This window comes from Schistocerca gregaria, chromosome X, assembly GCF_023897955.1.
Source record: "Schistocerca gregaria isolate iqSchGreg1 chromosome X, iqSchGreg1.2, whole genome shotgun sequence".
In the NCBI taxonomy this organism is placed as follows: domain Eukaryota; kingdom Metazoa; phylum Arthropoda; class Insecta; order Orthoptera; family Acrididae; genus Schistocerca; species Schistocerca gregaria.
In genome coordinates this window covers 805,359,767-805,382,997 of record NC_064931.1, presented here as the reverse complement: position 1 = coordinate 805,382,997, position 23,231 = coordinate 805,359,767, and the positions used below count along the sequence as shown (strand labels likewise).

Here is a 23,231-nt window from a genome sequence, read left to right as displayed (position 1 = left end):
TTTCGAGGCAGGTTATTTTGTTAAAATAGCGAAATCAGTGGCACTGCACAGACAAGTGCAGTAAGGGACCAGATAATTTCCATACTGACAGTGGCACTGGCGTTTTAGGAAACATGACTCGTAGTGGCACACATGCACAGTAAGAGCGCTGCTGATGATTAAAAATACTAGACGTTTTAGGAATGGGATTATTCTTAGGCTCACAACTGTACCAGGACAAAGGGCTGTGTTGGACGCAGATACCACATAGACCTGCCAATAGAAGTCTCTGTTTCGAGGCCATGGTACGGCAAGCCCTGAACACTAAAACCCTCCACGGACTTATTGCAATGGCGTAATCATGTCCAGCAACACGGCAGACCCCTGCCCAGCGGATAGCAGGTCGCTCCCTGTGCACAGCCGCATCGCGAGATGGGCATGTCAGCGTGGTGGGCATCTCCAACCATGACGCAGCTGGTTGTCACCTGGGGTTGTAGTAAATACGCCATCGTTGAGTGTTAGCTGTTGGCACAGGAAACGTGTGTCGAGCTAATGTAACGGCACGGTCAGCGCTCGGCGGAGTATCCATGTCATCGTCATAGGGCATTTCAGCGGAAAGCCGGCCACTGACCCTGTGTTTCAAGCAGCACAGATCACCACTAAAGAACTTGTTAGATATAAAGCTGCCTTTCTCTGGAGGCAGCGCGGGATTAGCCGAGCGGTCTAGGGTGCAGCAGTCATCGACTGTGCGGCTGGTCCCGGCGGAGTTCGAGTCCTCGGGCATGGATGTGTGTGTTTGTCCTTAGGATAATTTAGGTTACGTAGTATGTAAGCTTAGGGACTGATGACCTTAGCAGTTCAGTCCCATAAGATTTCACACACAAATGGCTCTGAGCGCTATGGGACTTAACATCTGAGGTCATCAGTCCCCTAGAACTTAGAACTACTTAAATCTAACTAACCTAAGGACATCACACACATACATGACCGAGGCAGGATTCGAACCTGCGACCGTAGCGGTCGCGCTGTTCCAGACTGAAGCTCCTAGAACCGCTCGGGCAACCCGACCGGCTTTCACACACAATTGAACTTTTTTTTCTCTGGAGTCTGTTAGGCCCCCACCTCGCCTCCACCAACCACTCGCACCATTCTGGCTCAGAGCAACCCCATCATTCTCTGGGGCTGTTATTGTGCAAACCCCCTCTCTCAGACGTTGTAAATCTTCCATCTTCCGTGTACGTATATACTAGAAACTTCTAAATATGTTAGAAAGAATTTAAAAGACGTAAATAAAAATTTTAATATCTACAGCCATGATGCAAGCCAGAAAGAAAATTTTAAGTCCAGTTGGTGAGGGCATCACGATTTGAGGCTTCGACTGCAAATAATGCAATACAGATTTGCAACAGACCTCTATATGAGGTAAAAATAAGTTAATGATTCTCATTTTTGTTAAATTTTAAGTACATTCTTCACAGAGAATTTATTTTCAATAGCGAGTTGTTAGTTACTCTGAACAGAGCGCTGCTTCTATTCAGAAGCTGAATTATTACAACATTTTAAATACAAGAGATTTGGTGCAAGACAGTGAACCTCCTGCAATCAATGCAAACCCTTTTATGGCAAAAAATTTATTTATTTGGTGAAATATTGCTGTTTCTTTACATCATATATATATATATATATATATATATATATATATATATATATATATATATGTGTGTGTGTGTGTGTGTGTGTGTGCGTGTGCACACGTTTTCACATACATTCATATACAATATCCATAATCTAACCATGATCTGGAAACAGGTTTTGGATGAATGAGTGAATAAGTAAATCTTATAAGCCATCATCGTCACATTTATAACACTGGACTGTGAGCAGTCTGCAGGAAACAGAACCACAAATTCGGCCAAGGTATGTGATTTGTGAACCAACTTCATAACAACAGAGAAAGATAAGACTGAAATGAAGACTAACTTAAATTTCCTTTTGATTAAACATTGAATCGAAAATGGGGACTCGTACTTCAGGCAGAGACTAGATTCTGTACTGATAATGGAATATCGTATAAATTATAGCAATCTAGAGAGAACATTAGAGGATACCTATCAACGATCCGATATTCAAGTGTTATTTCCCGCACTTTTAATGACAAAGATGGATGGGAGCCTACATTTCTGCCCCCGTTGTACATGACTCACCATCAGTGATTATCTAAGCTTAGCAGATCTAATCCCAATGGTCTTTTGCATATTTAGAATGTGTGTACACAATGAGGCACAAATTAAAGTTAACACCCGAGAAGTCTGTCATGGGGGTTTAAATCCTACTCTGAGCAGTAAAATCTGTTGACGCAAACCATTGCAATCAAACGTCATGAATTATGACAGTGCCAAGGACCTGGTCTAAATGTATATATTCGGCTATATCTCAGAGCAGATTCAGTTGACTACCACTCTGTGGGTAGCAATTATATTTTTATCTTAGTTAGACATGAGACGTGTTAGTTACTGTAAACTATTTGTAATAAATCTTATCCTATTGCAACTGATCCTCTGAAATCCCCCATTGTGGTGGTTCACCACGCGATACAGTCTTAGAGTTTCACTACTTACGGCATAATTAATTCGTTCTGCCTATATTAACATGGCTGTTGCAATATAAACACTGCATGAACGCCTTGCGTCAGTATTCCAGTCAGTGTTTGGAGATGGTGAAATAGGTGTTTACTGGATTTTGGTAGCAGATTGTATATCGGATGTGGCTCCAGTGTGAAACAAATATCAATCAGATACATTCCATTTCCACCATTAAATTGTTAAGTACATGTAATGTTCGAAGAAAATTACAAAGTGACTCACTCATTAAAAAGTTTTTTTTATAAATAGTAGACAATTAGGTTCTATTAAAAAAATCTTAGTAATGGCATTGTCAACAAACTCATGACAGATACCATATAAATATAGCTCATACACCAATAATTTGTAGCTTCTTTCAGAGAATGTACACACCACACAGAATAAAATAATAGTACCCTTACATATTACAGTAGTTACAATTACAACCATCAGAAAATAGTAGACATATTGTTAGTCACTACCTAAGAAAAGTTATAATTAATAACTTTACTCATAGATAGTATATTGTTGTTAATAAATAAAATGTTTAACAGTGTCAGCTAAAATCATACTGAACAATAAGGCCATTTAAGTAACATAAGCTATAGAAACCATTTTGTCTGCCATTTAAGTAACATTAGCTATAGAAAAAATTTCGTCTGATGAAGCATAGAATAATGTATCTTCCCTTACAGATTTTTCTTCTTGACAAATCACGAAATGTTGCAAATAATATCAGAGGGAAATAACCCCTTAGGTGTACAAAAGTACCTCAACAAATGTTTTGCTGGGATAAACGCACTGAAAGTTGATGGTAATGGGAACATAAACTGCCTCATTAGTGAACATGGCGAAGAAATAAAACTTCTGAACCACATTCCTACATCACGTAATGGAGTCACAGCAGAAAAGTGGTTTAGTGAGGTATTAATAATTTTTTGTGATGAAATGTAATACATGTTATATACGTAATAGGAACAAGAAAGTATTTTTATTGAGAAAATTCTGTATTTTGAAATAGAAACAATTGTAATGTAGATATTTTATACACATACAAAAAATACTTACAGATATGTAATTTTTGGTACTGCTGCTTCAAGGCAGTATGTGTTCAAAATATCAATAATTGTGATTGATGTTTAGTACTGCAAAACGGAAAGGATACTTGTAATTTTTTCATCGATGGAGGAATTTCTCACTGGAAACGTCGGAATTCCTTACCATTCAACTAACATGGTGTACGGAAAAGCACTCACAAAAACATAATGTATTAGTGTTGGCTTCATTGTATATTTTCTATGTCAAATCAAATTTTACCTGTTGACAGCATCATAATATTCTATGGGTATGAAATGTGGCATGATAACTAAGGAAAATAACTTAGTTTAGAATAAATTATTGTCTTCCAGATTATTTTTAACAAACAGTCTTTCTGTTACTAGCTTAGCTTTCACAGTGTTTCATTTTTGAAAACACAGTACATACTATCATGCTGCTATATTCACTGAGAAATACAGTTTATGTTATATTTTTTCATTCATTTCCAGATGGAGACGCAAATGGTCCTTTCATTAGAACACAACATACACCAGAGTAATATAGATTACAGTGCACAAAGAAGAAGCTCGTGGGTTTGCAGCTGGCCAGGACAAGTAATACTGTGTGTATCACAGATAATATGGACAGCTGACATCCATTATTGTATTTCACATGACAGTAGTTCATATTTGAAGGGATACTGCAGTCAGTTACAGGTTAGTAAAATTATGTAATATGTTCAATACTAACAACTTCATTATGCATTGAAGCGCCAAAGAAACTGGTATAGGCATGCGTATTCAAATACAGAAATATGTGAACAGGCAGAATACGGCGCTGCAGTCGGCAACGCCTTTATAAGACAACAAGTGTCTGGCGCATTTATTACACGGGTTCCTGCTGCTAGTTATCAAGGTTTAAGTATTATAGTGTTATGAACCATGGACCTTGCCGTTGGTGGGGAGGCTTGCGTGCCTCAGCGATACAGATGGCCGTACCGTAGGTGCAACCACAACGGAGGGGTATCTGTTGAGAGGCCAGACAAACGTGTGGTTCCTGAAGAGGGGCAGCAGCCTTTTCAGTAGTTGCAGGGGCAACAGTCTGGATGATTGACTGATCTGGCCTTGCAACATTAACCAAAACGGCCTTGCTGTGCTGGTACTGCGAACGGCTGAAAGCAAGGGGAAACTACAGCCGTAATTTTTCCCGAGGACATGCAGCTTTACTGTATGATTAAATGATGATGGCATCCTCTTGGGTAAAATATTCCGGAGGTAAAATAGTCCCCCATTCGGATCTCCGGGCGGGGACTACTCAGGAGGATGTCGTTATAAGGAGAAAGAAAACTGGCGTTCTACGGATCGGAGCGTGGAATTTCAGATCCCTTAATCGGGCAGGTAGGTTAGAAAATTTAAAAAGGGAAATGGATAGGTTAAAGTTAGATATAGTGGGAATTAGTGAAGTTCGGTGGCAGGAGGAACAAGACTTCTGGTCAGGTGATTACAGGGTTATAAACACAAAATCAAATAGGGGTAATGCAGGAGTAGGTTTAATAATGAATAGGAAAATAGGAATGCGGGTAAGCTACTACAAACAGCATAGTGAACGTATTATTGTGGCCAAGATAGATACGAAGCCCACACCTACTACAGTAGTACAAGTTTATATGCCAACTAGCTCTGCAGATGACGAAGAAATTGAAGAAATGTACGATGAAATAAAAGAAATTATTCAGATAGTGAAGGGAGACGAAAATTTAATAGTAATGGGTGACTGGAATTCGAGTGTAGGAAAAGGGAGAGAAGGAAACATAGTAGGTAAATATGGATTGGGGCTAAGAAATGAAAGAGGAAGCCGCCTAGTAGAATTTTGTACAGAGCACAACTTAGTCATAGGTAACACTTGGTTTAAGAATCATGAAAGAAGGTTGTATACGTGGAAGAACCCTGGAGATACTAAAAGGTATCAGATAGATTATATAATGGTCAGACAGAGATTTAGGAACCAGGTTTTAAGTTGTAAGACATTTCCAGGGGCAGATGTGGACTCTGACCACAATCTATTGGTTATGACCTGTAGATTAAAACTGAAGAAACTGCAAAAAGGTGGGAAATTAAGGAGATGGGACCTGGATAGACTGAAAGAACCAGAGGTTGTACAGAGTTTCAGGGAGAGCATAAGGGAACAATTGACAGGAATAGGGGAAAGAAATACAGTAGAAGAAGAATGGGTAGCTCTGAGGGATGAAGTAGTGAAGGCAGCAGAGGATAAAGTAGGTAAAAAGACGAGGGCTGCTAGAAATCCTTGGGTGACAGAAGAAATATTGAATTTAATTGATGAAAGGAGAAAATATAAAAATTCAGTAAATGAAGCAGGCAAAAAGGAATACAAACGTCTCAAAAATGAGATCGACAGGAAGTGCATAATGGCTAAACAGGGATGGCTAGAGGTCAAATGTAAGGCTGTAGAGGCTTATCTCACTAGGGGTAAGACAGATACTGCCTACAGGAAAATTAAAGAGACCTTCGGAGAGAAGAGAACCACGTGTATGAATATCAAGAGCTCAGATGGCAACCCAGTTCTAAGCAAAGAAGGGAAGGCAGAAAGGTGGAAGGAGTATATAGAAGGTTTATACAAGGGTGATGTACTTGAGGACAATATTATGGAAATGGAAGAGGATGTAGATGAAGACGAAATGGGTGATACGATACTGCGTGAAGAATTTGACAGAGCACTGAAAGACCTGAGTCGAAACAAGGCCCCCGGAGTAGACAACATTCCATTAGAACTACTGACGGCCTTGGGAGAGCCAGTCATGACAAAACTCTACCAGCTGGTGAGCAAGATGTATGAGACAGGCGAAATACCCTCAGACTTCAAGAAGAATATAATAATTCCAATCCCAAAGAAAGCAGGTGCTGACAGATGTGAAAGTTACCGAACTATCAGTTTAATAAGTCACAGCTGCAAAATACTAACGCGAATTCTTTACAGACGAATGGAAAAACTGGTAGATGCGGACCTCGGGGAGGATCAGTTTGGATTCCGTCGAAATGTTGGAACACGTGAGGCAATACTGACCTTACGACTTATCTTAGAAGAAAGATTAAGAAAAGGCAAACCTACGTTTCTAGCGTTTGTAGACTTAGAGAAAGCTTTTGACAATGTTGACTGGAATACTCTTTTTCAAATTCTAAAGGTGGCAGGGGTAAAATACAGGGAGCGAAAGGCTATTTACAATTTGTACAGAAACCAGATGGCAGTCATAAGAGTCGAGGGGCATGAAAGGGAAGCAGTGGTTGGGAAGGGAGTGAGACAGGGTTGTAGCCTCTCCCCGATGTTATTCAATCTGTATATTGAGCAGGCAGTGGGGGAGACAAAAGAAAAATTTGGAGTAGGTATTTAAATTCATGGAGACGAAGTAAAAACTTTGAGGTTCGCCGATGACATTGTAATTCTGTCAGAGACGGCAAAGGACTTGGAAGAGCAGTTGAACGGAATGGACAGTGTCTTGAAAGGAGGATATAAGATGAACATCAACAAAAGCAAAACGAGGATAATGGAATGTAGTCCAATTAAATCGGGTGATGCTGAGGGAATTAGATTAGGAAATGAGACACTTAAAGTAGTAAAGGAGTTTTGCTATTTAGGAAGTAAAATAACTGATGATGGTCGAAGTAGAGAGGATATAAAATGTAGACTGGCAATGGCAAGGAAAGCGTTTCTGAAGAAGAGAAATTTGTTAACATCGAATATAGATTTAAGTGTCAGGAAGTCATTTCTGAAAATATTTGTTTGGAGTGTAGCCATGTATGGAAGTGAAACATGGACGATAACTAGTTTGGACAAGAAGAGAATAGAAGCTTTCGAAATGTGGTGCTACAGAAGAATACTGAAGATAAGGTGGATAGATCACGTAACTAATGAGGAGGTATTGAATAGGATTGGGGAGAAGAGAAGTTTGTGGCACAACTTGACTAGAAGAAGGGATCGGTTGGTAGGACATGTTTTGAGGCATCAAGGGATCACAAATTTAGCATTGGAGGGCAGTTTGGAGGGTAAAAATCGTAGATGGAGACCGAGAGATGAGTACACTAAGCAGATTCAGAAGGATGTAGGTTGCAGTAGGTACTGGGAGATGAAGAAGCTTGCACAGGATAGAGTAGCATGGAGAGCTGCATCAAACCAGTCTCAGGACTGAAGACCACAACAACAACAGTGTTATAGTTATGGTGTTATAGTCGGTGCACGAGCTATGGGACACAGCATCGCCGAGGTAGCGATGAAGTGGGGATTTTCTCGTACGACCATTTCACGATTGTGCACTGAATATCAGGAATCCCGTAAAACATCAAATCTCCGACATCCCTGCTGCCGGAAAAAGATCCTCCAAGAACGGGACCAACGGCGACTGAAGAGAATCATTCAACGTGACAGAAGTACAGCCCTTCCGCAAATTACTGCAGATTTCAATGCTAGGCCATCAACAAGTGTCAGCGTGCAAACCATTCAACGAAACATCATCGATATGGGCTTTCGGAACCGAAGGCAGACTCATGTACCCTTGATGACTGCACGACACAAAGCTTTACGTCTCGCCTGGGCCCGTGAACACCGACACTGGACTGTTAATGACTGGAAACATGTTGCCTGGTCGGACGAGTCTCATTTCAAATTGTATCGAGCGGATAGACGTGTAGGGGTATGGAGACAACTTCAGGAATCCATGGGCTCTGCATGTCCGCAAGGGACTGTTCAAGCTGGCGGAGGCTCTGTGATGGTGTGGGACGTGTGCAATTGGACTGATATGGGACTTCTGAAACGTCTAAACACGACCTTGACAGGTGACACGTAGGTAAGCATCATGACTGATCACCTGCATGCATTCATGTCCTTTGTGAGTTTCGATGGACTTCGTAATTCCAGCAGGACAATGCGACACCCCACACATACAGGAGTGCTACAGAGTGGCTCCAGGAACACTCTTCTGAGTTTAAACACTTCCACTGCCCACTGTGCGAAAACTCCAAGACACACAGAAAAATTTCATATATTAGTGGACAGAGCAATTCTCCAAGCTTTAATTCGTAATAATCAAAATGGTTCAAATGGCTCTGAGCTCTATAGGACTTAATATCTGAAGTCATCAGTCCCCTAGAACTTGAAACTACTTAAACCTAACTAACCTAAGGACATCACATACATTCATGAGCGAGGCAGGATTCGAACCTGTGACCGTAGCGGTCACGCGGTTCCAGTGAAGCGCCTAGAACCGCTCGGCCACACCGGCCGGCTCGTAATAATCACCACTAGAGGGTAAGTATGTCTGAACGTATGGAATACTGGACTGATGTGGACATTTTGTTCGCTAAGTCTGAGTCAGTTGTGCCATGTCCTCTCCTAGAGTTGATGGACTATTTTTTGAATTTTTTTATTCATCTATTTGCAGAAAGAGCTGACAGCTATAGTGTACCTGGTCATGCAACAGCAATGCTTTATATCAAAATTCAGGAAGACAGTGGAGATTTCATTCAGCAAAAATAAAGTGTTTCATAACACTTCCTTTCTGACGTTAGTGATTAACGCAGTGCCGAACTGCCTCAGTATTGGACTATATGCCATTTCCACCATGTTTCCCCTACTCTCCAATTGCCCCCACAGTCACCTCACTTAACTTCACGTGATTTCTTATTCTATCATTTAATTTGGAAGAGTTGCAACGAAGAATAATTAATGCGGCTGCTGATACCGGCCACGACACGTCCCACGCTTTTTCCATTTGAAAGCCGCCATCAAGATCAATAAGATCTTCTGTCAAACATATTTCCAGCTATTCGTCAATAGATGAATACCGGAAGGATCTGGTCGAGGTCAAGACTTTAGTGGCGAAAATTCCATAGAATGACCTGCAGAAATGCAATGATCGGCTATGCTTGGCTTACTGTGCTACGAAAGACGAGTGTGGCGGTCTTGTTACACTCACCTTTCAGCTACTGTGTGTCTTGTCTGATCAATGTAGGCTTTGCCACACTGGCACGGTATTCTCTAGATTCCAGTCCTCCGCAATTACAGATCATTCTTTACTGAACCAAGAAGAGCACAAGTCTTTGTAGGTAGCTGGAAGATCACCTTCACATAATGTTTCCTTAGGAGTCTGCATTATTTCGACGAAATATTTCCGAAGTATGGGAGGAACACAGTAGGCTTGAACAGTTCTTTCTCTGCGGGCTTGAACAGTTCTTTCTCTGCTGAGTGGTCAGGTTTCTTCCTCCTTAAACCTATGCTGATCTAATTTGGAGAATATCGACTGTTTTTGAACATAGATTGTAGGTGTTCCAGCTCCTTTACAAGGCTGTCTATGTCAGACACAAATGTGCTCATGGCACCAACTTTCGAAGAACGTCCATAGTTTCTGGCGGATGGTGGCAGCTAGACGCCTGCAAATACCAGTCTGTATGTGTGTGCTTACGGTTGATGGAATGCCCTAAGGATCCATCTACTTTCCGACTGACAATCACGTACAGAAAAGGCAGATAGCCGCACTTGTCCTCTTCTATCCTACACTGGACATTTCGTGCACTGAATTCATACGCAATAAAAAGCGTGACAGTTCTTCTTCCCGGGGGTAACATACTATAAAATTATGATCTATATATCACCATAAGACTTTTGGTGTACCTTCTGCAGAGTCAAACGCCCTCTCCTCAAAGTATGTAATAAAAACGTTTTCTGCCAGGGAGACAGAGGGCTACCCCTGACAAAGCCGTCAATGTACTCAAAATGTTCATTGCTGAATGAAAGTAGGTTTAGGAAAGGGCGTGATGAAATATTGCCGTTGTATTGGCTTTGAACTTATTGCTAGTGAGTGACAATGTAACCATGAGAGGGACCCTAGTGATGAGTGAGACAACTTCGAAGCTTACTAATAAGTATGGTTCATTGATTCGAAGTTTCTTCAGTCTGTCAATAAAGCCACCCTAGTTGCGAATATGATACGAGCACTTCCCCACAACAGGTCTCAGTAAAGATGCTAGATGTCATACGTCATACGTCAAACCGCCGATGTTTCTTACAGTAGGACGTAATGGGAGACCTTCTTTGTGGATCTTCGGAAGACCATGAAACTATATAACCTTGGTGGAAAAGGGTAGTGGCGTTTCACTCGTTTCGCAACTTCTTGAAGAAGAGAAGAAGAAATCAACAACGCTAACGTTTTTCTTTCTACTCTCCGCTGCGAGGTCTTATCAAATTTCTGGTACGTTGTTACACCCAGCAAGCATTTCTCCTGGTCATACAGATCGCGTGGTAACATAACAGTGGCGTTTCCCTTCTCGTAGTTTGAGTAGTACAGCCACTTCAGCGGAGGAAGCATTACTCTTCTGAGGTAGAGTTTTCGTAAGTACGCGACATGTTTCACCCCTTATTTCTTCTGCAGCGTCACTGGGAAGAGGTCTAACAGCTTTACAGCAGCTAAAATTAAATCAGCTAATGGCAAGTTTCTAGGCGTAGACGCGAAGTTAAAGCTTTGCCTAAGCACCGACAGCGTTACCTTGTCAAAAGCTTTATCCGTAAAATTAATCACGGCACTTCGAAAAAAGACCTTTTGTAACACCATAGTTCTAATGCTCTACTGATTTATTTTGCCTTTTGTTTTGTTTAATGTTATAACATTGAGTTTCTGTAAGTGTTGTTAGATTGAATCGATACCATGAGAGTGGTTATTGTTTCCTGTGTAAAAACTTTGATGTCATCGTTTGATTCTATGCAATGTAGTGTATCTATAATTTGAATTCTTTGCCTCATTTGGAGGGAACAAAACTTAATGTATATAATTGTAATTTTGTTTAAATAATCTTTTATAGAAATACCAATATGTGCAAATGATATGTTTTGTTTAAATTAACTACTTGCTGTTATGTAAAGACTGATCCTCACTAAGGGCTTTTAGTTATTTTGTATGAAAAAGGTGGTGTGGTTCCCCTCCGGAACGGAATTTAGTAGCGCGCGCCAATTGTGGTTGGCATAGGTAGAAGAGGTGGATTGAGAGTCGGCCGGGGACGGGCTACCAACCAGTCAACTGCTCATGTAAAAGTTGTATATTGTGCTGGTGCCGAGAGAGGCTTTCCGTGCCGCTTTCTGATGCCTCAGATGGATGGATAAAGAGCTGGAATTATTCTGGAATTGATACCTATCATCGCCACCAAGAAATGACAGAGTCTAGCAATTCTATCCGTAAATCCACCTACCAACATGCAATCGCCACCACATTGCGCAGTCACCAAAAAAGGAACCAAGGAATTGTAAATATGTAATGTGAAGGATCAGCTCATTGGATGTTTTAGTGTGCGCAAATATAAGGTAACTTGTACTCGAACTCTTATACCTACCTTGATTTTTTATCCCTAGTCACACAACCACTTAGGGTCCTTCCCATGTCAAAAATGCTTACCGAGTGTCCATGTTGTGAAAATAGGAAAGCCCAGTGTTTTACTAATTAATGCCACTTGAACATAATAAAAAGAAAGTTAAAAGTTTATGTAGCAGAACTGAGTAATATAGTAAATGATGCTTGTTGAAAATAATTTTTCAGTTTAAAACTGATTATTAACATTTTGTTGCCAACTTATAAATTGAATGTTCTCAAAACTGTGGCTTATAGAGTTTTGCAAATCAAATGATCACAGTACAGTCTGTTGAAAGTCACCCAAAGGTGAGCTATTGTCTTATAACCACATCAAGTTGTGTTCTACTGCAGTAAAAGTTCAGAACTAATACTGTTGAAGGTTAAATGTTCATACTTGTTAAGGGCTTGTTTCTTTAGTGTACTGAAAGTGTGATTAGTAGGCTCTGCTACAGTGGTCAAGATTAAGGGGCCTCCTACATTGAAAGTAGTTCAAATGCACAAAGTTACTTAATTATAGCAAGTTTCAATTACCGTTGCTATTCATGTGAAATTCTGTACAATATTGGGCTCCTTTTGTGTATTAAAAGTGCATATTAATGGTGTAACCGGATCAAAAGTTTGTCTATTATGCTCAAGCTAGGTAACGATTAATAGAAAGACCACTATCTATGAAAACAGTAAATTCTTTATTCAAAAACAGTGAGAAGTAATTTGTTAGTGAACTCCATTTAATTTTCATTCTAAGCAGAAAGGTGTTTAGTCGTAGAGGCTTAATCTATGCATCATAATTAATTTTGCTGTGAACCATATCCATATTTCATGTCAGACAGGAAGATGTTTGAAAAGTAATATTTTACCTACGTCCAATTTACGATTCTGCAGTGAACAATAATAGTAACATTATTGAGACCATTCAGTTTGACTATGTCTTCAAAGTAATAATATGTTTCGTTATCTGTTGTCCTTATGCAAATAGTCTTGTTCTCCTATAGCTGTTAGCACTTTCTTTAACGTCAACATCTGCTAGTGACGGAGTTCATTGCACTCTCTTATGATAAAGTATAGGTGGTGTTTGTCCATTAAAGTTACTCATATCTCTTTCTTGAACAGGAATGTTAATGATTCTCATGCCTAATTAGGCTGTCGACCGTTTTCTTTATTCTTTGAACAGTGTGGATAGGTTAAATATTGTTTATTACTGTTTAAATATTTACGTAATTCTGACTTTCACTTCCGATAAGCCACCTCCGTTAGGTAAATCGCTGTCAACATAACAAAAATCCTTTCAGAGGGTAACACTGCTCTGCTTCTTTATACTATAACTGCTTGAATAAAAATAATTTCACTATACGAACTGCCTCCAGCTTTGAGGTTATAGTATAACAGTAGCGGACGGTAGTGGTATACTTTTTGTGGTAATGTTGCTGACCGGCTGGAGAGGGTTGTCTTGAAGCAGACTCGTCACAGGCCCAGTCTGAGCTGGTGTAGCTGAAGCTGTCCGGCCCAGGAGAGCAATCGGAGTTTTGAAGCAATCTCCATGAGCACATAAAACAGCTGTTTTTAAATGGCTTCCAATTCACGGCGAGTAAAAGGAATGCTCTCCTTTACTAATGATAGACATGCCTTAGGTATGATGAACTTCATGGTCTTGATAAAATGTGTTACTCAACTTTGGAATGAGGCTATTGTCGCGGCACTTCTGTAAAAAACATAAGAAACTAAAACAATCTCGCTCGCGTATTACGTAACTTGTCCACTCTCTGGATGTGTGATTGTATCGTCTCACCGAAGCAGTATGTGATTCTTGATATTTTCCGGGAGTAAAAAGCATTTCACGGAGTTTCGGGATTGCAGCCGAATGACCCCGACCTCTTGCCATGATATTTCGGCTGATAATCATTCAGCCATCTGCGTAGTGATTGTTTTACACTGGAAATTGCTAGTTCACATCGTTAACTTTATACCAAGTGTTGGCGCAGAGACGCATGCGCTAGAGCAGTAGCTATATAACTGACCTCTGTCGATTTTCCCGCCCTCTTCGAATATTTCTCGGTCTTTACCGCGCAGGTCCATGAGTGATTGTGATACTACATGTGCACCCACTGTCGGAATATGAGATTGCGAAGTAAAAAAGATTAATAAACGTAAGTGTCGCTAGACGTGTCACTTGCCATAAAATGTTTCCTTTCCGTAGGTATTAAAAAAATCACCGTATCCCACATCTTATCAAACTGACAGCCGCTATCACGATTAATAAGATCTTACGCCAAACATATTTCCACCGTTTCATGAAAGATCTCACCGAGGTCAAGATATCCGTGGCAGATCCTTGGGGCATTCCGTCTGTGGCAAGTCCACACATACAGACCTGTATTTGCAGACGTCGAGCTGCCACCCCTTGCCACAAGTTACGGACCTCCTTCGACAGTTGGTGCCCAGGCACATGTTGTGTCTGACAGAAACAGCCTTGCAAAAAAATGGAATAACGGAATAACTGGTATAACCACAATCTGTGTTCAAAGAGAATGGCCTGACACTGAACTTTGATTTTAGTCTATGTGTTAAGAGTACGGTACTGACATTACTCTTACTCTTAGCTTCTCCTCTAGAGTGTGATGATGCAGGGGGTTCTTTACGTTTTCTTTTGCATAACACGTTGATGCCTTTTGTTATCTGTGCTCTTTCTAACTATCTCAAATGTGATCTGTGTATCTTGTTCAAAAGAACTATATTAAATGTAATAAATACTGGTAGATGCTATCCTAATTACTATGTACATTACATTTGCTGCAATCATTTTATGTGTGGTACTATCACAAATAGAATAGTGACTCAGCCTTTCGTATGTATAATGTGCTATTTGCTTCTGCCCAAGTACCTCCCGATCATGAAATCAGTGCCACGTGATACAATAGCCTACGAGTAACCATCTCACAGTGAATCTTTCTATTAATGACATATAAATGAAAACATTATTTTTCAGTGTATTGTTCCTTTCCTCCTTTTTTATTAGATATTGTGCACCAGAAATCTGACTGAATGAGGAAAGCAAGTATTTCACATCTTTCATTTTTGTTAAATGAGCCATGAAATTGAAACTGAAGTTCCCTGCTATGAAATTGGATGCCTATACAATTAAGGGTTTTCAGCAAAATGAAGGTAATTTCATCTCGAAGGAATCTGGAGGTACATGTCGTATGGCAGTCTTTTCTTCCGCTTAAGAAATAAACACTTAGAGTCGATATTTCTTTTATTACCAAGATATGGGCCTGCCTGTGTCATTAGTTTGTTGCCAGACAGAAGTATCTCCTTCACGTATCTCCTTGTTAGGTAACATGAATGTTTGTTTACGTGCACTTCACGGAACAGTGCTACTTGGTTCCTCACCAGAATGTTTTTCAGTTGTGTCACATATTTTCTGTTCTCATTAATTTAATAGTGTATGTTGTTGAAAGAATAATTAGTTTCTCAGACGATGAAAGACTGTTTAGCTCTGTGTCTAGTGATTTATGTGAAACTGCTGATGAGTAGAAATCATCTCTAGTGAAAACAGTGCGAATAGCAACCGCATTCCATTTGGAAAAGGCAGGATGTTTTGAAAGTTTGTTTCAGTGCTAACCTCTGTTAAAATTTCGTTCATTTCTACCCTACCTATCTTAAAAAATGTGCTGCTCTGAAACCACTGATAATTTAGTGGTCATGAGAGTGCCTTCCCACCTTCCTTAAGTTTTCTGCTATTAGCCATCAAGTTTTCCTTTTTCTTTCTGTTGAGGTGAATACCACGCCTCTCTCTGATTAAATCTTATCCAAACGAGAGAAAGTCAACGGTAAATTTTAATAAAAACACTTCTGCCATTTTCGCTATTCTGTTATCGTCCAGATACGAATATGATAATTTTTTTAGCTGTAGAGCAAGTCCTAGTATATCTCCGATATGACAATAATCTACAGAGGTGCATATGATACATCTGAATATTTATATACCTCCGACTCTACAATATTCGCTTCAGCATTGTAATATAAACTATTGTGTGAAATTATTATATCAGCTTTTACATAAAGTTGGAATTTTGTGAGGAACATATATATTTTCTTTTACAGAATAATATCAACGATAATGTATGCTTTGTACGTGATAAAGCACCTAGAACATTCCGAATTAATCTTGAAGCTCTCATAGTCTTGGACGTACACGCAAAATATATAGCAGAAGAGTTACTTCAAAAGCGTGTAAGGACTGAGGATGATTTTCTCTGGATAGCTCAGCTGAGGTATGTAAAAGTAAACTATGTTTACTGCTGATACTTCATTCTATACTTACTTAAAACATTCCAGAAGATATCGTCATCTCTCTCTCTCTCTCTCTCTCTCCCTGTGTGTGTGTGTGTGTGTGTGTGTGTGTGTGTGTGTGTGTGTGTGTGCCAGTTTGTGTGTGTGGATGGGTTGGTTGGGGGTGTGGACGTGTGTTTGCTTATTTGTTTCTTTATTTCATTCAGTTGATCACATCAGCAGCACAAATGTACCATGTTATGTGTAACAGTGCACTAAATTTATAGTACACTATTGATAATAGATTTACATCTTGGTTTGAGACTTCTTGTCAGTATCAATACAATTAAAGAAGATCTCATTCTAAATATACGAACTACATTCACTGGAATACAGTACTGATTGAAAGTTGATGTCCATTACAATAATATAATGAAGAGATTGTGTATCCCTCAATAAATAAGAGGATTTTTCGTGCTACAGAACGCAACCCGTCTACTCTTTAACAGAATAGAAACAGTGGAGCAGCTGATACAGTCTAACTGACTTCTGAAATACTTTTTCAGTATCGGTATTCTTTAATATTGGCAGTAAACTCAGTAAATAGTTTAATTTCCATGTGGAAAGTTTCTTTCTGGCATAAACTTGAGTTTGCGTATACTATATGCAGATTGTTCTAATCGTACATCCTTGTGTTATGGTTATTGATAGTGTTTTTTTAGATGCTTACGTCACTACCTAACTTATACTTTTAATAAATTTCAAAATTTCAGCAATGTATGAGGAAGATAATGGCAGTATTTCAAAATAAGAGTCTACTAGATTCCTTCTATTTTTAGACAGTTGTTATTCTAATACCTATCTTGTGTATTTTGTAAGTGTGCATTGACTTTGATGATTTTCTCCAGCCAGGTGACTATGAAAATATGCGTAGGTTGCACTCTTTAGATAGTCTCATTTGTACTTTTCTATAGTATTCTCAGTGTCTTCATGCATAGCATTGTAGAAGCCAGGGGTATGACCTCTACTGCGGCGAAGCAAGTGGCTACGCGAAGGGATGGGAGTAATGCCGTCTCATTCGACGGGATGTTGGATGAGAGTCGTGCTCATGACTAGAAGTTTGTGGCGGGCCGCTAGTAAGACATCTCTGGTTGAATTTAACTTTTATTCTCGTTAGGTATGGAGATGTCATTTCATGTTTCACGCAATTTTGGTTTCATTGATTGAGTATGTGTATTTAATTTGATGTGATTTAGGATCCGCATGCAAAAGAACTTAGTCCCTCTGCAGTCCATAATATTTTGCTGATTGATATGGACACTAAGCTTACATACGTTCTTATTTCCTGAACGTTAAAAATTTACAGAATCATTATTTTTACTGTTGGTTATTGGTTTGTTTTTAGAATCTCAGCTACGCAGTTGATTTGTAGCATTACGTATTCTTTGCTACAGTTCATTTAAACTTTTACCTTGTGCAAACAGTATTGTTTTATTTGCCTCTATATCCAGAGCCTGATTATTTATGTATATAACGGACCTTGTGGGACACCATGAGCTACTGAACCTTCCTTAGAAAGATACTCCATCATTAGTTTGGATTCCTTATCAGTGAGACTCATTCAAACACTTTGTCCGCGATCACTCAGTAAAGATGTGATCCACTCCTTAGAGACTCCTTCTAAACCACAATTTTCCAGCTTAATAAGAAGAAATAATTTTGGAAAAGTTAATTGGTAAGACAGCGAACTTTATCAGTTTTTTAAAATTATTTAGAACACTCTTATATCACATAAAATACTTAATAAAATAACAATCGGTTTCTATCAGTAACGATTATCTTCAGAAAATTCTTATCAAATGGTAAGCGGAGGCAGCAGACAGAGAACGAACGATATGTGCAAAGCCACAAAGGTCGACATTTGGTCATAACAAAAAAACGTATAGTAACCGTTTTACAAGTCTATGTCACAGTTGTTGCTGCCAAGATGGAGAAAACTTTCATTGGTTTATATATTTTTTCACATTTTTATGTAATGAGATTTTGTTCCATTTTCACAAAACAAAATTGCCGTATCCGCTATGTTTATAGTCGTTTTTACATTTTAGCTCCATTTTATTTTCAGTTGCTGGAAACTTTCTGGCAGAATCAGACTGTGTGCTGGACCACAATTCGAACCTGGGATCTTTGCCTATAGCGAACAAGTAGTGTTCTATCCACTGAGCTATCCAAGCACGGATTAGGGTTCTCCCTCACAGCTCTACATCTGCTATAATTTAGTCTTCTACCGTCCAAACTTCGCAGGAATTCTCCTACATACCATACGGAACTAGCACACCTAAGGGAAAGGATACTGCGGAGACATGGCTTTGCCACAGCATTGCGGACTGTTTCCAGAATGGAAAAGCACTCTGCAGCGAAGAGGAGGCTGATTTGAAGTTTCTGCTACAGAGTGAAATTTCATTCTGGAAACATTCCCCAGGCTGTGGCTAAACCAAGTGTCCACAATATCCTTTCCTCCAGGAGTGCTAGTCCTACAAGGTATGTGGGAGAACTTCTGTGAAGTCTGGAAGGTAAGAGATTAGGTTCTGCCGAAAGTAGAGCTGTAAGGGCAGGTTGGTGTTTGTTGGATAGCTAATTCGATAGAGCACATGCCTGCAAGAGTCATAGGTACCATAGTCGACTCCCAGTACGATACAGAGTTAGATTCTGCCTGTAAGTTTCAAATCAGTGCACACTCCACTACAGAGTGAAATTTCCTTTTAGTGCGGTGCAAGAGTTTTTACTCTCATAACAATATTTTGCTTCATTTGAATAGTTTAAGTATTCAGTGAACAACATGTTGTGAGCCTCGTGATACTACTAGCTCTTCTTTTGACTTATCTCTTCATGCCCTCTCACCTCCTGTGGTGAGACTTAAGCCACGTTCTCCCTCAACAAGTAATAATGCATCCCAAGTAAACATATTTATTTTATTCTCCAAACATCTTTTCTTTATAAAATCGATTTTCATTGTTTCATAGTGCAAACTAAATTGTGATCCGATTGCATTACAAACTGCACAAGTGTTCAATCTACTCCTGCCAATACAAAGTCTAGATAATTGTCAACACTTAAACTATTTAGCACCAAAACATCTTACGACATTTTATCTGCACATCGGTTGTTGAGTGTGTGTCTCAAAGGCACATATAATGGCTCAGGGTTCTGTATGTTTTGTTCGATACTTTTCCAGCATATGGCAGGTACAGTATTGTGTTAAGCCCCTATCATGTTCTATTCACTTGACCTGCACATCGGTTGTTGAGTGTGTGTCTCAAAGGCACATATAATGGCTCAGGGTTCTGTATGTTTTGTTCGATACTTTCCCAGCATATGGCAGGTACAGTATTGTCTTAAGCCCCTATCATGTTCTATTCACTTGACTTGTGCCTTCTGGCCGAAACCACGTCAGATTTGTCTCCCACCGTATCCGTTCTGCGGGTATATGAGTATGTCCTTAAGGTGGTTGAGTTTTCGTGGTTGACTTTTTCATATAATATTGTACGGGGCCTATGTACTAGCATATGCAGCACACCCTCACGATGTGGAGAATGCTCTGATAGCTGGAGGTGTGGAGACACATATCAGTGTGAGTGGCTTTCCTGTAAACAATGTGTGCCATAGTGCTATCTGACTAAGACGTCCAAAAATGGAGTTAGCCATTCTCTTCTCCCTCCATGATGGATTTGAAGCTGCAATGCAGAGTGTTCAGACGTTGGAGAAACTCCTGAAGCTTTTCACTCCTATGCTGTCACACCACAAATGTGCCATCAACATATCTGAAAAAGCATGTGGGCTTCATTGCAGCTGTTTCCAGAGCTTTTCCTTTGAAACCCTCTATGAATAAGGATGCCACAGACGGTGACAAATGACACCCCACGGTGATGTCATGCGTTTGCTCACAATGGTCCCACTGAAGTGAAGGGACGCAAATGTGAGGACAAATTCGAAGAGGTCAATCATTGAGTGGTTGAATTTGTCCCTGGTCATCTTTAGGGAATCAGGAAGCGGCACTTTGGTAAAGAAGACCAAATCAAAGTTCACAATAAAGTCCTGCCCACGAAGGTGTAGTTTCTGCAGCCACTGAATGAACTGCACAGAATTCCTGATGTGGTGCTCAAATTTACCGACGTAAGAGCTTAATACTGCAGTTAGAGGCTTCGCCAGGTAGTATGTAAGTGCATCTATGTTGTCTACAATTGGCCATAGAAGAATGTCTTGTTTGTTAATTTTTCGTAAACTATAGAGCCTTGACGGTGCAGCAGCCCGTGATCGAAGTTTTTTGGTAACTTCTTTTGGCAGGGATAGCCATAGACGCCTGATGACCTTCCTTTTCACTCTGTTGGTAGCGCCTCCTTTCGGTTTCCTGTAAGCTGGATCCTTGAGTACGTTTTATATTTTGAGATTGCACTCTGACAGTAATAGTTTGGCATTCCCTTTATCCGCAGATAGATTATGACAGGATCATTCGATAAACTCTCAACCAAGTACGTAAGTGTGAATTACAGAGTAGTGATGTGAATGTATTCGTAGAGGTAAATGTAGACAATTCTGTAGTTCTCAAATGGCAGCTCATCCCACTTTCATGATGTATATCCTCGGTGGAATGGTTCCGATGAGCGCGTGGTACATTACCAAATCTTCCGAATCGTCGCTGAGGAGGGAGGAAATTATTTGTTTTATACCACTGATGAAATCTGCAAAAGGTACAACAGTCAGTGATAGTACGAAATTACGTCTCTATTCCAGCACTGATTTCGCCACATAGTCGATGTCTTTCCACATGAGATTGACTACAGTTCATCCTTGCTCTTCTTGCGGTTGTTGTTATCTGGATGCCACATGTTCGGCACTGAAGACTTGTTTAGTTTAGCACTGCGTCAAGATCAGTCAGCATGAACCCAACAGACGGAATTTGTGCACTCCCATAAATGAGGTGAGAGGAAACAAGCCATCTCTAAGCGGAGTACAAGCCATTCTTCAGATTTTGTTTCCACACACCGACGTGTGTACCAGATCCTATCCCTTATATAGTCCAGACTTGCTCGTGTTGCGATGCCGTGGCCTAAGGTATATTATGGGCGATCCTCGTAAATTTGATATTATTGTCATGGTCACGACACCTATTCATGAAAGCGAGAGAGCTGAGGAGATGCTCTTTCCTGTCACGAAGCTTATCCAGTTTCTCACTTGTGTAATACATCTCCCCCCATAAACGAATCTGATGTGTGACCATGAGCGTTTCCTGTTAATCAGTAGCTTTTATTACTCCCGGTTGTTCAGCCAGGTGCAGCTGTTTACCTAACACGGTAATTCGAGAGCGTACTTCGCTGTCATCTTCAGGCGATCCCTATAGCAAATGGTTCAAATGGCTCTGAGCACTATGGGACTTAACATCTGAGGTCATCAGTCCCCTAGAACTTAGAACTACTTAAACCTAACTAACCCAAGGACATCACACATTTCCATGCCCGAGGCAGGATTCGAACCTGCGACCGTAGCGGTCGCGCGGTTCCAGACTGAAGCGTCTACAACCGCTCGGTCACAACGGGCGGCGATACCTATAGAATCAACGTCTCCGTTACACCGCGCCTTCTTTATACTCTTATCGCTACCCACCCATGCCCTTACTACGCAGCGCACACCGCTTCGTGTGGAGTGGGATGGGTATGTGTGTGTGTGGGGGGGGGGGGGGGCGGGGGGGTGTATCATCGACGAGTGCTGAGTGTGTGAATCATGACGGGTTATTACTCTTACGAGCGCGTTCTGCTCTGAGCTGCAAGGCCATGCCGAGGCAGTAGACGTGCGCCGTGGACTCTGCATATCAGTATTTCTTCCCCGCCGCTGCCGTCAAACTAGGCACAGGCCACCTGTTGCATCAAAGCCGCTGCAATAGCTGCTGTCGATATAAGCACGGTGGGGCATTTATTGCTGCCGTAGATCATCGCTTTATTTAAACTTATTCTTGATTGCTAATAAAATGTATGACCGTTCCTGATGTTTCCCCATCGTATTGATGACAGCTCACCGCCTCAACTGAACCCTGCCAACACAAAGGTTATCCTCCCCGGCCCTCTACATTAAGGATGAAAGTGTTCACACTGAGGTCGTTGGTTATAGTTACAACACAGCTGGCTTTAGTGTACGTCACACCAATGTACAGCGCCCTCCTTGCATGTATGATATACTGACAACATGTATTAACTTTATCTTACCTTCACAATTCGTATGTTGTATCATTTTATTTATTATTTTGTACTTTTTTAAAAACTTATATACATAAAACAAATAAGATGGTTGTAACTAAAAGTAGTGTCTAGCAGTTGTACATGGTGGTAACTGTGTGAACTAACCAGTAGCCGCTATTCCTGCTGCACATTTGACAACTGAACATAATTTAAAAATACGAAGCATCTTGTTCAAACACCTAAGTCAATAAAATTTAATAAAACCATACCACATACTAAGTTACAGTTCAGGGAATTGGAACAGGCAAGAGTGGTGCTATAAGATGTCGTTCGACCGGGAGTATGTCGATAGGCCAGGAACCTTTCTGCTTCAGTATGTCCTGTTTTATAAGTTTCGTATACAAATCCAGAATAAATTTCATAGTTTGGTGTTAAAACTAATAAACCGTCCACTACATCATACAGTAACACGAAAAATACACTGATCAGACAGAACACTATGAGCATCTACCTAATAACCCGTATGTACACCTTTGGCACGGATAACAGCTACGACGCATCGAGGCATGGAAGCAATGAGACCTTGATAGGTCGCTGGAGGGAGTTGGTTTCAGATTCATTAAACTTTATGAAACTGACGATTTATGAATGCGCTGTGCTGATTGCTATGTGCTATAAGTGGCCGACAAA

The 23,231-nt window shown here is 40.3% G+C and overlaps 1 protein-coding gene across 1 annotated transcript in view; it reads left to right on the top strand.

The window, feature by feature from the left end:
- Positions 1–23,231, top strand: part of LOC126298331 (dynein axonemal heavy chain 7-like) — a 1,150,327-nt gene that overhangs the window by 180,545 nt on the left and 946,551 nt on the right. Inside the window, exons 12-14 of the mRNA XM_049989626.1 lie at positions 3,296–3,524; positions 4,148–4,354; positions 16,144–16,313. Of these exons, the coding sequence (XP_049845583.1) occupies positions 3,296–3,524; positions 4,148–4,354; positions 16,144–16,313 (606 nt within the window). The remainder of the gene's footprint in view (positions 1–3,295; positions 3,525–4,147; positions 4,355–16,143; positions 16,314–23,231) is intronic.